General features: G+C 50.2%; 1 protein-coding gene across 3 annotated transcripts in view; it reads left to right on the top strand.

Moving 5' to 3' along the window:
* LOC119395808 (uncharacterized) overlaps nucleotides 1-16030 on the top strand; it is a 119322-nt gene extending 103292 nt beyond the window's left edge. For all 3 annotated transcript variants that reach the window (XR_005184329.1, XM_037662814.1, XM_037662813.1), the window contains one exon: nucleotides 15821-16030. Coding sequence is in view for 2 of the 3 variants with exons in the window: in XM_037662814.1 (XP_037518742.1) it covers nucleotides 15821-15952 (132 nt within the window). In the remaining variant the exon portion in view is untranslated. The remainder of the gene's footprint in view (nucleotides 1-15820) is intronic.
* The last annotated feature ends 261 nt before the right edge of the window (nucleotides 16031-16291 follow it).

The raw sequence follows: 16291 nt of genomic DNA, 5'->3' as shown, positions 1-16291 counted from the left end.
TGCATCATTTGCAAACAGTTACGCAGAAGGAAAGCTGTCTGTCTACGAGATGTGTACGGGGGCACGTTCGCCGAAGCCGCTGCAAAGTTAAAAGAAATACGCCCGCGATGGATGCCTCCGTTGAAATTTACTTGTGCTACAGACAGAGTTGTCACGAACAAATCAGCGGACTACTCAAAGCTTAGCTTACTGGAGTCAGCCGATGCGGTAAAGCTTCTTTGTGTATTGGCCGCCGCGGCGAAGTACCATCGCAATTATGCCTCGCTAGAAAAGGGTCAAATATCTTGGATTTTTACTCGCCGTTTAATTCGCCTAAGGTACTGTGTTAGTTTTTTCGCTTGCCTGTGCCTGCTTAGAATAAACGTGTTTGATCAACATCGACACTTGCTAGCCTTTTACGTGCCAAACAAGGTATGATTATGAGGCACGCGAAAGTGTGGGAATCAGGATTAATTTTGACAGCCTGGGGTTCTTTAATGTGCACATAAATCTCAGTACGCGGGTGTTCTTTGTATTTCAACCCCATCGAAATGCGGCCACCGTGGCCGGGAATCTGCAGTAGTGGGCAGCTGGTATCAGTAGTGGGCAGCTGGTACTGCAGTAGTGGGCAGCTGGTATCGACGCAGCACGTACTTATCAGTGGAGGCTTGTGAGCCTGCACTAGCTTGACACAAATCCCAGGACGCAACCAGAAAATGGTGACGACGGAGTCGCCACCAAGGCACAGCACCGTCTCTTTGACGCCGTATGCACAGACGTAGTCTGCTTTGTAGGACTTCTCTCCGTTTTCCACTGCTTTCCTGAGAAAGTAGCCTTCAGACAAAGTTATTTTTTTCTAAACCATACAGCAGTATTACTGGCGCAGTGGCTGCTCGAGCTGTTCGCGCCAAAATGAAGCACGGGAACGGCACACGCGCGTGCGCTCACCGCGGTACAGTGCGGCCGGTCGTCTGAGCGCGAGCGGCACGGCCTCCGAGATTAGCCGGCGGCGCGGAGGCCATGCGAGCGGCTGAGTTATGTCGCGACTCCCCGCCAGGCGCCCTTTTTCGGCGCGCCACCTATCCAGCGCTGGTCTCCCATACGAAGCCAAAGGCAAAGAACGTAACTGCGTCAACGGTGCCTCGGCGACGCCAGCGCGGCCAGTCTACCTCTCTGGTATCGAGACGCTTTAACCATGACCTCCGATATCACGTGCAATCTCGGAGTAAGCGCTAGTAAGTGTCGATCGTGAAGCATTACTTCTTTTCACCTCTCACAGACGGCGGCACTGCCCCGCTCCGCCCGCCGCGAAAGAGAATGTGTGAAAGATATAAGGCGCGTTCACGCAATGCCTAGCATCTTTCGTGTTGGCTTAGTCAGTAGGGCGTCGGGCGCTTGCCGTCGCGGCCGCACCGTCGTGAGTTCGATTCCCAGCTGGGTATCTTTTTCTTGGTTTTTTTCTTTCTCACCCGTTGGCGTCCATTTTATCAAAGTCATATCCGTGACGGATGTACTTGGTGGACCCCGGCATAAAACACTTTCGTGTTAAAACCGCTCTGTTCTACCGATTTTCATAGTTGTACGAAGGAGAACAGCGGAAGCGCTGGATACGGGCCGTTGAGAACGTGTTGGTTAGGCGCATTTTCCACAGCCGGTCGCATGAGAAAGTGTGATAATGTTGCTCTGATGTTGTTTTGCATAGCCCTGACGGAGAACCACGGTGACCCAGACTATGAAGCTCAGCAGAGGCTCTGACAGTGGTGCGTGCCATGTAACACGGAGTGAGCAGCTAGAGGCAGACTGAGGACGCGTGATAGGCATGACGCGACATCCTATAATCTGAATTGGTCGTCACCACGCAGCATCGCGCACGTACGTTTTGAAGGCTCAGAATTCCCGTTCTAACTAGCTAACATGTGCGTCATACATCAACATCATCATCAGCCTGTCTACGCCCACTGCAGGGCAAAGGCCACTCCCATGTGCCGCCAATCAACCCGGTCCTGTGCTTTCTGCTGCCATGTTATACCTACAAACTTCTTAATCTCAAATACCCACTTCATTTTCTGTCTCCCCCTCACGCGTTTGCCATATCTTGGAGTCCAGTCAGTTACCCTTAATGACCGCCGGTTATCCTGCCGACGTGCTACGTGCCCGGCCCATATCCATTTCTTCTTGATTTCAACTATGATATCCTTAACCCCCGTTTGTTCCCTGACCCACTCTGCTCTCTTCCTCTCTCTTAAGGTTACACCTATCATTGCGTCATACAAGTACATCGCAAAATGTTGGCCATGTTAGCCCCCGCTGTCGTAGCTATCTCGGAGGCCACGGCTTTGCTTTTGATTGGACCGCACGAAAGTGGACACGAACGTGTCCCCATTTGCTGTGTGTACAAACGGCAGACAACCATCGAGAGACCCTCGGCGTGGGAGCCGAGTATTCTACCTCAGAGCCATGTCGGTGCTTGAAACTGTGCTGCAGAAAGACCATATACAGGCTTTATATCGAGAAGGCACCATATTAACATATGTCATGTAGCGTGGTAGAGGAGTGAAAAAGCAACCAGGCGTCACACAGTGCGAATTGAGCAACGAGGGGGTTGTTGAATGCTACCAACCCATTACAAAAGGCTCTGCCATAATTCTTTATCATCAGCCACAGCATCAAGAAAGTCCACATAGTGCCTTACAGGTGTTTAGCGGGTGTCACGGTTCTCCGCAGATTGACGAAAAATTGCATAGTGGCTGCTTCCCTCCTTCCCAAAAATTATCATGATTTATAGCGTGTGGGTTTCTCGCAAGTGCACTTCTATTGGTTGCCAGGGAAGCCCAAAGGCTCCTATGGTCTATTTCCTCAGGTCGCAATAAAGTTAATTCCCTCTCTGCGTGTCTTTCTCACGTTATCGTATGTTATAAAGCGTGGTGGGAGAGTAAAATAACGACCGGGCGCCACACAATGCGAATTACGTATCTCGTGGGTCGTTTAAAGGTTCCAATCCATTACAAAGGGCTCAGCCATAATTCTTCAACGTCATCAACCGTCGCATCAACAAAGTGCGCATGATGCCTTAGAGATGATAGCTCGCTTGTCCGCAAAATGACGAATAATGTCGTGGCGGGTGCTTCCCAACTTCGCAAAAATTATGATTTGTGTCGTAGTGGGTACGTTGCTAGTGTACTTGTATTAGTAGCCAAAATAGACTTTATAACGGGCTCTAGAAATGCCGCTCTTCCAGCTTTCGTTGTCACTGTGCTGCGCTTCCCGCGCAGGCCTGGCGTTTCTTTTTTTGTGACGGTGTAATAGGGGACATTCAAAATGTACACCACACGCAAGTAAGCTCGATCTGGCATGTTTTGTTGGGCGCGAAAACGAAACCAGTCGCATATCGGAGCCTTTCAGGTGCTTGTTGCTCATCATTTATCTTCGTTCTGCGATGAATTCCCAATGCTTCGTGCGCTGTTCAGGCAACGAGTGATCCCTGAGAATGCCAAGAACAAAGTAGCATTAATTTTAATGGAATTTATCAGTTAAATGAAAGAAGAAAAATGATATACCGACGCGAACTTGTTTCGTCAACAAGATCGGCACTGTGTTTAAGGTCGGAAATGACCGGCGCACGCAAAAGCGCTCTTCAACCTCAGTTCTTATTTCTCGGTTGAATTTAGTTGCTCGCCTGCAACATAAGCTACACTTACAGAACAATATATTACGATATATGCATTTCAAAACAGACGGCCGATGTCCCGCGCGCGCGAGAGAGCATAATTGACCAACATTAGCTTATCGGTGTTGTAGATCGACGAAAGCAATGATTTACATATATAAACGTGTGTAGGCAGTGCCACAGACGCTGCTGCGCGCGTCCGCGGTAAACCAGTGCCGCCACTCGAGACCCAATCGCAAAGATCCACACAGCCATCGCTTTGCAAGCTTCGCAAGGCAGTGTGCGCCGAAGTACATAGTCCGCACGCCACGTCTGCCCTTCGCTTTACACCACCTTATCCCTCAACTTTTATTTTTCTTTTGCTTCCTTCGGTTAGCGTGCGCTGCGAACACGGAGCGAGTTACGGAGCTGTACTACAGATGGGGCTGTTTGTTCGATAGATCTAGAGTTACTGTATATGCTACCTTTAAGTAGCAGAGTTGCGCATCTGTTTTCCAACGCCACTAGCAACCATGCATTGCGGAGAAGCTGACGCTCGGGCCAATTTTTGTATTTCTCAACGCTGCCGCTGCAGCTCACTGAATTTACACTAGGCATCGACAGCGAACGTTTATCGCCGGCCTTCGACAAGCCAGACATGTTTATCGGCGACGCGGTAGGCATGTCGCCTGCAAAAATGGAGTGCGACTTCACCGTATAGCTGTGGTTGCTAGCCGGACCTATGCGCTACTCTGCTGCCTAAAGGTAGCATATACAGTGACTCTAGGTAGATCTAGGTGAATCGGGCAGATCATCGTGCTCATCTCTCCGCGGATCGCGGGCACTTGTATGCATGTACGCTGTTCGCAATAGCGCGCGGCGCGCGATAATGCACGCCTCCGTGGCATGCAAAAGCAAAGAGCGCAATCGTTTAAAAAGATATGTCAGTGAACGCACACGTATAGCTTTCAAGGAAACGAGAACCACAGTACTAAATCCGCGCGATAGATTGCGACTACAAGGCATTATAAACAACCAGTGTGCATTAAACCAGCCTTACTCGGGCCGCTCTCTCTGTACGCAGTTCAAACGCGCGATCAGTACTTTCGTTTGGTTTGCGGCGCACCGCTCATTCACGTGCATGTCCATGCATTGTTCATTTCGAAAAACTGCGACACACGCTATTGCGAAGGATGTAGAGATACATGTGGCTAAAAAATGAGTCGAGGAACGCAGCACAGCGTTGCACAGGTCGCGCAGAAACAACGTGGTTTCGATATATAACGTGTGTTTATAATCGCAGTGGGGAATAGAATGTTATGCTGTGCAAGGTTATCTTAGAAGTTTGAGAGTCACATCACTGCAATGAAGACTTTTCTTGACCGCTTACCGCAGATCGGAAGCACACGCCACTAGAGAACAGCAGTTCGGCTTTTCGAAGCGATGCGCCTCGTGCAGCTGCCGTCCGGATGAGTTTTGAAGCGCGCAGAGCTCCGATATTGCGTTCCCGTCGATTTCTGGCAATACAGTGAGGTTCACTGACCGTTCGGCGCTGGACAACGAAATAAACGGCCGTATTTTCTTGGTCCGAATGCTCCGCCAACGATTGCGGCTCAGCCTCTCCGTGGCCTATCCTTATGGAGGCGCTAGCAGACGATTGCACAACGGCGCCTAACAAAAAATGGCGGACGCGCCCAGTGTTGCCAGAGCACCAAGCATTATGAATATCCCCTATTGGTCTCGGCTATAGTAGGCGTACGACTTGCAAATGCCACGACATATTCAGAGAGCCATGGTTTGCGTAGGGCAAAAAGAACGCCCAGGCCAACACCCCTAGCGTTCGTGTGTACCTCTGTAGGGGCCGTCGGGTCGGTGTGGCGTAGTATGAGAGGACAGGTCGACAAACGACGGAGCTTTGGGACCGCGTCGTCACACTCTGAAAACCACGAATTGAGGGGCGCTTTACTTCCGAGCAGTTTTGTCAGCAGCGATGTGACGGTGGCGAAGTTCGGAATGAAGCGTTAAATGTAGGAACACGTTCCTACGAGACAGCGCAGTATTTTAACGCACGTAGGTTTGAGGAACTCGGCCACGGCTTCAAGCTTTACTGGATCAGGGAGAACACCGTCCTTGGACATTACGTAGCACAGCATTGTGACCTGCTGTGCTTTAATCGACATTTCTTTAGATTGAGTTGTTGGTTGGCGTTGCTCAAAGCGTCAAAACATTCCGCGGGCGCCGAAGATGAATGGAGACGTCCGGGGCAAAAACGACGACGTCGTCAGGTAGCCCAAGCAGATGTGCCATTTGAAGTTTGTTAGAACGGTATCCATCGTGCGCTCGAAGGTCGCGGGCGCGCTACAGACCAAACGGCATGGTGTTGAATTCGCAGATGTCTTCGGTCGTGACAAAGGCTGTATTCGATCGAGCGTCATTTACCATGGGCACTTGTCAGTACTCTGACCGGAAATCGAGATAAAGAGCAATCTGCTCCTTCCAGGCTGTCAATAGCGTCGTCTATTCGCTGTATTGGATAAATGTTGTTACGTGTAATCTTCTTGAATCTCCGGTAGTCTATACTGTACTGTACAGAACCTTTCTTCTTCGCAAAAACGACAGAAGATGCGCAGGAGCTCCTTGAAGGTTGAATAACATCGCGTCGAAGCGTGTCGTCGACTTGCTTGTTAATTACAGGACGTTCTGCGAGAGATATGCGGCATGGACATTGCCGCAGTGACGGTTGGGCGCCAGCGTGCCAGCAATGCGTAATGGTATACATGCGGGCGAGAGAACTTTGCGCGACATCAAAAAAAAGAACTAAGTTTTACTAACAGGCATAGAAGCTAGGAACGCTGAACCTGCGTTAGGCTAACAGCAATGAAGAAACCAAATTCGTCAGTTGGTGACGAATCAGATGTAGAAACTGCAGTGAGCGTTCTGGAACTTGGACAGAGGGTGTCAACGGGTGCGTGCATAAATTGTGCGTCGTCGACGGGTTCCACTTTGCCGAGGCATTCGCCTAACAGCAACGCAACATTTTATGGGTCGGTTGGTACGTAATGAATGACGGCTTCATGGCGGGATATAAAATCCCATCACAGGATCCATCACTGGCTCTTGCTCTACCGTACGTTACGTATGCCTACGATTTATTTATTTATTTATTTATTCATTTATTTATTTATTTTTATGATACCTCAAAGGCCCCTGAAGGATGGGGTTTTATATGAGGGGTGGGCATATCTACAAAAACAGTTCTTCTATGACGCGTTTGAAGATGGCTAGGTTGCTCAAAGCGTCAAAAAAATTCCGCGGGCGCTAAAGATGAGCGGAGACGCCCGGGGCAAGAACGACGACGTCGTCGAGGTAGCTCAAGCACATGTGCCATTTCAAGTTGCGTAGAACGGTATCCATCGTGCGACCGGACACTGCCGGTTAATCCCCATTCTTCCTGTTCCGACGAGAACCCACATTGCCAATCGATACAGTGATTCCATTTCCAGCAGTACCGACCAGCGAATATGCCCTTGACGCTATTACCCGGGCTGCACACGTACAAGAAACAGCCCGTACTCACCTCCAACGGCGTTTGTACAATCGACGACACCTGGACGTGCACTTTTCACTCGGTTCTTTCGTTCTGCGGTAGTCTCCGACCCGTCACGTTGGCCTGTCGAAAATCTGCTCTTTCGGTACACAGGCTGATGCGTGATAAGCTGGGCCGGTTGGTTCATGTTTCATGTACATGTTCATTCATCCGGCAATGGTGCGTGCTTGAGTGTGCATTCTTCTTCGTCCTTGGTTTTTTAGTTTCGCTGGTTTCCTCGCACCTAAACACAGGCTGATATCGAGTGCTTCGTGTGGTGACTACCGTAACATATGAAATCGCTCCTGTTGCCTCGTCATCTCCATCCTCCCCGCAGGTTAGCGATGTCGTACACGTCGCACGCTTGAAGCCGTACCACTTTCCCAATGATGTTGACGTCTAGACGCGCCGAGACAGCGCATCTCCCGCCGGGGATTATGCTACAGGCATACTTCCAGCCTCTGGAACCATGCGCGTGTGCGCCCGACTAAGAGAACGAGGAACTGTCTCTGCTCGGTACCTGAGCTGAACAGCTGTTGTAAATACATCTTGTGAATAGTGTACAGTGCAAGGGACTCGTCATTCACGTAACAATATCGTAAGAGCATGCATACATTATGATGAATTCGACGGCGTACAGAGCGCCCCGAATAATGACGAGAGCTGTGCATGCTTATCATTTTCATTATCAATGCTGCGCAAAGACCTCTCCGATGGCTTTTCACTTGGTAATGTGCTTTCTGCAGGCACGTTATACCAGCAAAGATCTTAATATCATCCGCCCACCTAACTTTCTGCCTCTCTCTCGCGCGTTTGCCTTCTGTTCGATTCCAGTGTGTTAGTCTTAATGACCAGCTGTTATGATGCCCACGCGCTAGATGCCCTGCCCGTATCATTTCTTCTTGATTTCGACTAAAATATGCTTAACACCCGTTTGTTCCTTCACCCGCTCTGATCCCACTGCGCATACTGCTGTAAGCTGTAAACCTTGGACGCTAGCTGTACGAAGGCACAGTCTGCAAAGTGGCACCGTCCAATTCCGTAGTAAACGGCTTACTTTTGCTTCCAGAACGGATGCGGCGCCTCCAGTATCTATAAGGGCAGATGCGCGAATACCGTCCACAAAGACGTCTATTACATTCGATGGGCTTCGCAAAGGGCTTTCACAGTTCGATAGCGTCAAACCCCGAGAGCGTCAAACTCCTAGTGGTCGCTTCGTGGGCTGCGACAACTAGTGTTCCTGGTATCGTGCGACCGGACATAGCCGCATCGGCGACAGTGAGCGGCGGCGTGGAGACGGCGAGCGGCGGGTAGATGTAGATGGGCCTGATGTCAGTGACGTAGGCGGAGGTGGGTCGTGATACGGTCGGCTGGACCGGCTGGTCAAGAGTGAGGCAACTCGAGGCGGCTGCACACAATTGCAATAACGTGCGACGTGACCGGCGTAACCGCACGCAAATCAGATCTGGTGGTTGTCAGAAGTGCACCATCGGTTCGCTGGCGTAGGTCCCGCCCATGACGCATTGAGGAATGTACGGGCGGCTGTTGATATGACTGTATGGTGGGCTGCAGTCGGGGCCTAGGGATGACGTCGATGTAAGTAGGTGGCATACGTCGCCTAAAAATGGCGTCGACGTATGGGGCAGCCGGTTAGTCGCTCGGTGGAGGGGACGCATACCTGTGGTTGGCAGCTATTGAACATTGTGCGGGTGTGGAAAGGCAAACATAGAACAGGCGTGCAATTTGTTCGCGCACTTATGTCTTGGTATTTGTGAGCAACGCTGAATGGTCAGAAATCGTCGACAAGTCAGCGAGATCTGCGTCGCGTGACAGATGGCAACCAGTCATCGACCGCTGCCGGGGCAGCTCCTCGCAGCTTTGGCAGAGCGTTATTACCTATGCCACGGAGTGAGCGTTTTTGGCGAGCATGGTGAAGACATCGTCGGCCTTGTCTTTCGTAGCATTTCTGATCTCATCAGCCTAGGACATGGTCGCGCTGGCTTTCTTGCATTAGTCGAGGATATGTTCCATGTAACTTGTGAATGAGTCACCGGCCTGCTGAGCTTGTTCGTGTGAACGCTGCTGTTCTCGCAGCTTGCGAACGGCAGGACATCCAGCACGTCCATAATGGAGGATTTGAAATCGGACGACGTCGGAAGATTTGATGCGTGGTTGCTGTACCACAGGCTTGCCACACCCGCGAGGTAGAAGACGAAATTGCTCAGTTTTCCTGCCTCTACGTATTTATTTGGTACGCTCGCGCGCTAGTAAGTGGCGAACCATTCCTCCACGTCTGTGCCATTTGCGCCAGTCAAAAGAAATACGTCGCGGAGACAATGGTCACCGCGACTTGTGGTCGGTGCTAGAGGAGGAGGCATTCGTGCCGCAGAACGCATACCGCGCTATAATGTACGATGTCATTTTTCACTGCCCACGGAACAGGGCACTGCTTATAGGTGCCGTGCGGTCGCTTAGCGACCGATTGCCTCATGTCTCATGAGGTCTCTGCCTGCCTCAATGCCCCTCACTATGACCATACTATACACGTATACACGTCTATACACGTCTTCTGTGGTGGGGCTAACCCAGGGGCCATTCAGGTGAGGCCCTTGGGTATTGGTGGGCCTAGCCGCACAAGGCTCCGGGTGCGCTAAGCAATTGAGCGGGCCGGTCAGGCCATACTGGTTTGCCCTTTTCCTCATGCCACGACATCATGTTGCAAGGCTGCCCGGCTTGGACATCTGCATGCCCTGAGGATCCTTGTCGCCAGACTGCACTGCATGCCCTTGAGGACAGCGATGACGTCTTCACTTCGTTTCGCAAGGACTACTGTAGTGGTTCGACTTGATCGGAGGATTCCTCATTCCCGCGGCATTTGGATTGCTCAAGGCGGAAAGGACAAGCCACATGCACTGTCTCTGTGTGTGTGTTCTTTTTCTTTTTTTTCTTCTTTCATTTTTTTAACATCTCATGTTCATTGGGCACGCTTCGCCCTCACGTCTCTGAGTCATCCTTCATTAAAAAAAGAAGCCTGCTGCGTTTCTGTGCTCGTCGTCCCAATACCTTAGGACCCAAATGGGTTACGGTTGCCCATACTTTTCATTTATCAAATTGACTTTTCTTACGAATTTGGGCTTTGGGTTATATTAAACCCCTTTTCATTTATATTTATTGGTTTTAAACTTGGTATGCTTCGGCAGGTACAGGTTGACTTTATTTTTTATTTGATTTTCTATCCTAACAATGGGAATGAATTTTACTGGGGCGGCGTCTTAATGCATGGTAGATAGCATTGCACAGGATCGATGTTCCAGGTGCACTCACTCCGATTCACCGGTCTATCTGAGTCTCAGTCGACTCATGAGTCCGCTTGCGTGCGATTAGCTTTTCTGTCCAAGGTGTCAATCCTGTTTAACACCGATTAAAGCCCCTCCATCGCGTCTGCTGCCGCTTTTTAAGTACCGCCATCTATTCTTTCGACGACGACGCTCACTTCCGGTTCCGGAGCTTCCGGAAGGAAGTTCTTGAGCCACTTCCTTCCGCTTTTTCCTTCCATCTTGTTTCTGCGCACGCATGTGCACACGCGAGAAAGCAAATATCTCATTCTCCGATTCGCAAGTGGTGTTGTTTTGAGGTTTGTCGTAAACTGCCTGCCGCCGAGCGAGTTCTCGCTCGGTGTTTCTGCGTCGCGAGCGGTCGCGAGGGCATATATGGGCGGGCATGGGGCGGGTGCATCAACCGGAAAAGCAGCAGAAACATCATGGCGGCACTTCGGCTTCCGCTAGGCGGAGAACCGGTAGGGAAGAGGGGGAGGACGAGTTGGCGCTACTTAACCGAGCCGGCGGAAAACGCATGGAGGGGCATTAACACCGATATCTCGCATATTCGGTGCTCTACTTGGCGTCTTTGATCTTTTGCTTTTAAATACAAGTTATCAGTGGTTGCAATACACTCAGAACATTCTTATTGAAAGCAATGACTCACTCGCGAACTTCGCGTGAAAGCGTGTGCCGGGGGGGGGGGGGGGGCAAGCCAGCTATCCCCGCCGCTCCGTAACTCACGTCTCCGTTCAATCAATAGTGTGTATCAAGGCTGCAGCGTGGCTGTGGGAGTAGACGTAAGCGTATACGCGAGCCGATATGAGGCTGATAGTAATTCTGAAGTTTAGTATATAGGAAGACAGGTCGGCAAAACAATGTGCAGCTCACACAGACTCACTAAAAAATGTGGGCGGTTTGCACAAAGTTGCACAAAGCTTGGCACAGCGCAACGCGCCCCCAACGTCGCTCGTACTCCCCGTCGACCGACACGTCTAGCTTCAAAATGTGCGGCTTCCTCCGCGGGAGTACGCACTCTCTTAGGACATCCCATTACTCTTTAGACACGAGCGGGCGCAAGCAGGCTATGCACTGTAGAGCGGAGGTTGCGCGCGACATCTCCGTCGATGGGCGTGGCTTAGCTACTGCGCATACGCGGCTAGGCCAGGTGATGTGGTATCTGGTCGCTAGAAGACGCGATGCTCGCTTCCTCTTTCTTTCTATCATTTTCTTCTCTTCCTACATTTCTCTCTTTCTTCAATTTTTTCTATGTCTCTCTCTTTCTGCGTTTCTTTCTTTCTATTTCCCTCTTTCTCATTGTGCTTCGCTTCATTCGCTCCCCCCCTCCTTTCTCTCCTCACCATCACATCTCTCCTCCTAACGCTCGTTTCCTTTCCCCACCACCTTGCTACACTATACTGTCCAATGCTATGCTATGACGCTCTAGCGTGCCTGGATAGCCGAGTGGTTAGGACGGCCGTCTTCAGATCGAGGTTACGCCGGTAAAACCGCCAGAACACCGCCTTGTGTCGAAGTTTTTCAGCAAAAGCTTTTCCCTTTCTCTTTCTTTATATCTTTCTTGTCGTCTCTCTGTTTTTTTCTCTCTCTTTCTCTCCCTTTGTGTTCTCGCTCTCTGGGCTATTTGAGGCCACGCTGTAGCTGTGAGTAGTGGGACTTGCCTGAATTCTGTGGCACAATCCCGTTCATGATGATGATCGTTTTCGGGCACGGCAACACATTTTACGCTGAGCTAGAACAACTAAGCTGTTAAACGTATATCTTGAACTTAGGGCCACTTGGCATCACACTCACTAAAGTGTTTCTCAGTGGACCGCACTCGGACTCAAACTCCCCAACAATATTACTCACCCGCACTCACTGAGACTCACGGCTCAATCTGAGTCTGAGTGAGTCGACTGCCTACCTATGCTCCCCACCAGTTATAAAGTTTCTGAACACCGGCGTAAGAGTCAACCGGTAACTTGGTCAATAACTTAATTCACGGATTCCAAGAGTGACAGCAACAACAGACAGACTGTTGTCGTTTTAGCAACACAAACAGGCGTTGCTGTCAGCCACACCTTCGCAGTCGTTAAATGTATCATTCCTGACGAGAACCATTACACTGCTCCGTGGCGGTAGTCACATCATCGACGACGCGTAGTGGAGTGGTGTATCGTTCATCTGCCTCTGCTACCTTTATAGCATGTTCCGTCGAAAATGACACGCTTGACCTCTGTAAGTTGAGAATGGCACCATTAACTTGTAGGAAATCCATTCCTAGTATAACTTCTCTCGAACACACGGGGAGGACGACAAAGTCACCGACGTAAGTGAAGTGCCGTATCCCAACTCTTGCACCTGCCGAGATGTGTTATAAGGTGATCGCCTGCAGTACGCACTTGAGGGCCAATCCATTCGGTTAAGACTTTCTTTAGTTTCTTCGCTATTTCGTAACTGATCACAGACTAATCCGCAGCGGTATCGATTTAAGCATTGAGCTCTAGTCTGTCCATTACCAGCGGCAAATATGAAGTTATTTTCTCGCTACTGTACTTCTTTACCTGTAAACAGTCGTCGTCGTCATGCTGATATTGCAGTGGAGGAGCTTCACATCTCTGACCGCCAGCGGCCTTGCCTCTACAGGGCGCGGTCTTCAGTTTCCCGGGTTTGGGCTAGGCGAACGATGCCTGGGCGCGCTGAGGAAGAGACGTGGGCTGGGCGAGCGGTGACGCATAGGTGATAGTGAGCGCAGCTGATGATTACGAGGCAGATCACAGTTCTGACGCGAGCATAGGTACGCTTCGATGTCGGGCGGTGTTTCGCCGTTTCGAGGATACGGTGCGTTGATGGCGAATAAAAAAACCAGCCTAAAACGAGCCTGACGGTATCGGCCAAATCGGTACATGTGACCAGCCCCTACACAGTGGAAGCACAGGGGCCTACGTTCGGCATCTCGCCATACATCGCTTTTCCGTGGCCTTTGCCGCACGAGGTGGACTGCGTGCGGCCTCTACCATATGGGGCGAACTGCGTGTTGTCTGTGAGCAGGTACTTGGCGTTTCGGTGGGCGCACAGTGGACAGCAGGTCGCCTGAGCACCTCAGAGTGCGTTACCGCGTGTCGTGTTGGTAGTGCATCACTCTGCGGCTCTCGCATGGCATGCATAATTTCTTCTCGGACAACATCAGCAATAGACAGCTACGGTGAAACACCGCGTGACTGAAGCTTGCGTACGTATTTCCTCCCTGACTACCGACGGGACGAGCTCCCGCAGGGTGTCCAGATTATCCGCAACGCTTGCCGAGTAGACACCACTTGATGTACAGGCTGCGTTGCGATTGTACTCCTGGGCTCTCTGATGCAGCGCCGTTTCGGTGGTTGTTGCTTCTGACCGAAACTTCGCAACTGTGCGCGGCGGATTACGAACGTGTCCCACGAACAGCCCTTGCTTTACCCGATGCGGGAGATGGCGCACCTTCTTGTCTTCACTCATGCTGGGACCAGCTCGTTTGAACAGGCGGCACATGTCTTCTATGTACATCGGAACAGTCTGGTTTGTGCGTTTGTTCCGTATACGAAGAGCTGCTTCTGCCTTTTCCCGGCGATCACTGTTACCGAACGTACACATAGCAGCCGCCAAAAGTCTTCCCAGGACGTCAGGCATTCTTCGTGGTTTTCGTATCACACTCGTCTTCTAGAGCAACGTTGACGTTGCGCAGCTTGCGTTCTTCGTTCCATTGGTTGATATTTGCCACTCTCTCGAAATGGTCTAACCAGTCTTCGGCGTCCTCGAACGAGCAGCCGTGGAATACCTTAGGTATGATAGATTGGCTCACGATGAGCTGGGACGGTATAACTTGGCTGGTCATGGTGGTGGTGTCACTTGTCTCCGTCGCCGGTACTCTTGACGCTACGGGAAAGGGTCCGAAATCGGGTGAATCTCTTCAAATGCGGCGGCTGGCCCGTTGGTGCACTGGTGTAAGCTCCACGGCTTCCGGTTGATCAGGGCTTGGGCTGCGCTCTCTGGGGCTCGGAATCTTCTACCCAGCACCTCCACCAGAAATGTATCAGCGCTCACCACAAGAATTTGGTATTTACACCATATTTGAGGTGCGAACGTGTGCCCAAAGTCAAAAGAAAGCACAGAAATTCTGAAGGAACCGAAAGTCCGTAAGTCTCACGAGCCTCTCTTTCGAACGCAGTCTTTCTCTTCTTCTCGCACATTGGCTGCTCGGCCGAAGCTCGTGCGCATGCAGGGCCGGCCGGCACATTGCGGCTGGCTTCATCTGTCCCAGAGGTGCCGTCAGCGTTTCGCTTCGTTTGCGACGCCTGCGTTGTATGGACTGATGGCAGTTTTTCGTAGCATTATAGACGTCACTGGAGAGGGTGACTCGCTATAGCGCTCTTTCCTCTTCGCTACACCTCGTAGACATTTTTGTGATGTTCGACTTGTAAGTTTAAACGGGAATGTTTATTACAGACGTCTATTTGTATAATAGGTACAGTAGTGACTATTTTTTCGTGTGTAGTGTATCGTTGATATGCACTATGATTATTCCAGTTTCTCTACTAGATAGGTGAAGCAGAATTGCAAACGCCTTTCAAGAGTTTCAATGCAATCCACAAAAGTAAGTTCTGTAGGGAAACGCATTGGTCTGTGTAAGGCGTGCTGCTTCCGCAGCTGTTGAGACTTAAGACGGCCTACAAGGCGTTGCACCGGAAGCCTCTGTTCCGGTGCGACAACATAAGTATCGGCACTCATTCACGTCTTCACTAGTCATAGATGTCGGTAGCACCCCTACCTTGACAGACCGGACTGACAGGCTTGTGTGGATAAGGCACATTCGTGCCCATGTGGGCCCTTCTGTTCGTAGCGCAAAGCTAATAATGTCCCACACCATCTTCAGGGACCGAGAGTTTTACGATGTAGTTGTGTGATTGTGCGCTCCAGAAACATTTTCCGGTAATATTTGTGATATGTTCGCGTATAATATTTACTGACGTCATTTCCGCGACATAAATGCTGTCAGTTAAATTTGGTGAACCAAGGCATAACACAAATTTATTTAAAAACAGTGACATTACCAAGGAGTATCACTAACCGTAAAACTTAAATTACCGCGCTAATGCGTCGCTATGAGCGCATAAACTTTGAGAGCTGCAAAGTACCACGTATTTTACGCAGCGGAGTGCTGTTTAGTAATTATAGATGTGATGGTTATGATTGTGTGCTGAATTTGCTCGTGTGATTAACGACAACATTGTTTGTGCTTTTGTTCATTTTTTTCAGTGCGGGGAGAACAACCTGGGAAGCTGGTGCTCGCCGAACTGCCATTGTCACGTTTTGAAAAAAGTTAATCCGCACATATATATGTGTTTTGAGGATGGCAAACCACTGCCAATGGGATTCGAGGAGCTATGACACACAGTTATCTCTGTTGAACATAAATCTCTACTTAATTTACTTATGGAAAAGCTCAGTCTGAAATAAAACTCCCAACCGACGCTGGGTTGTTGTTCTTTTTCACAATGGAACAATGCTTTTCATACTCAGGAAAGCAAAAATAGTGCCGAACAGCTGAGCCAATCTTCCATAATTGCATCCCAGTAGTTTGAGAAACCTATGACGCTATGCTTCAAATACCTTTCGTTCACTCTATTGGTCGGTTCGTGCAAATGAGGCTTATGATAACACGCAAGAAGCATAAAAGGCTTTATTCATATAAATGAAACTGATAAGGAGATCCACCAAGGAGAATAA

This window comes from Rhipicephalus sanguineus, chromosome 6 (genome assembly GCF_013339695.2).
Source record: "Rhipicephalus sanguineus isolate Rsan-2018 chromosome 6, BIME_Rsan_1.4, whole genome shotgun sequence".
Taxonomy (NCBI): Eukaryota; Metazoa; Arthropoda; class Arachnida; order Ixodida; family Ixodidae; genus Rhipicephalus; species Rhipicephalus sanguineus.
Note: the sequence above shows the minus strand (reverse complement) of the source record. Positions and strands in the feature narration are given on the sequence as shown.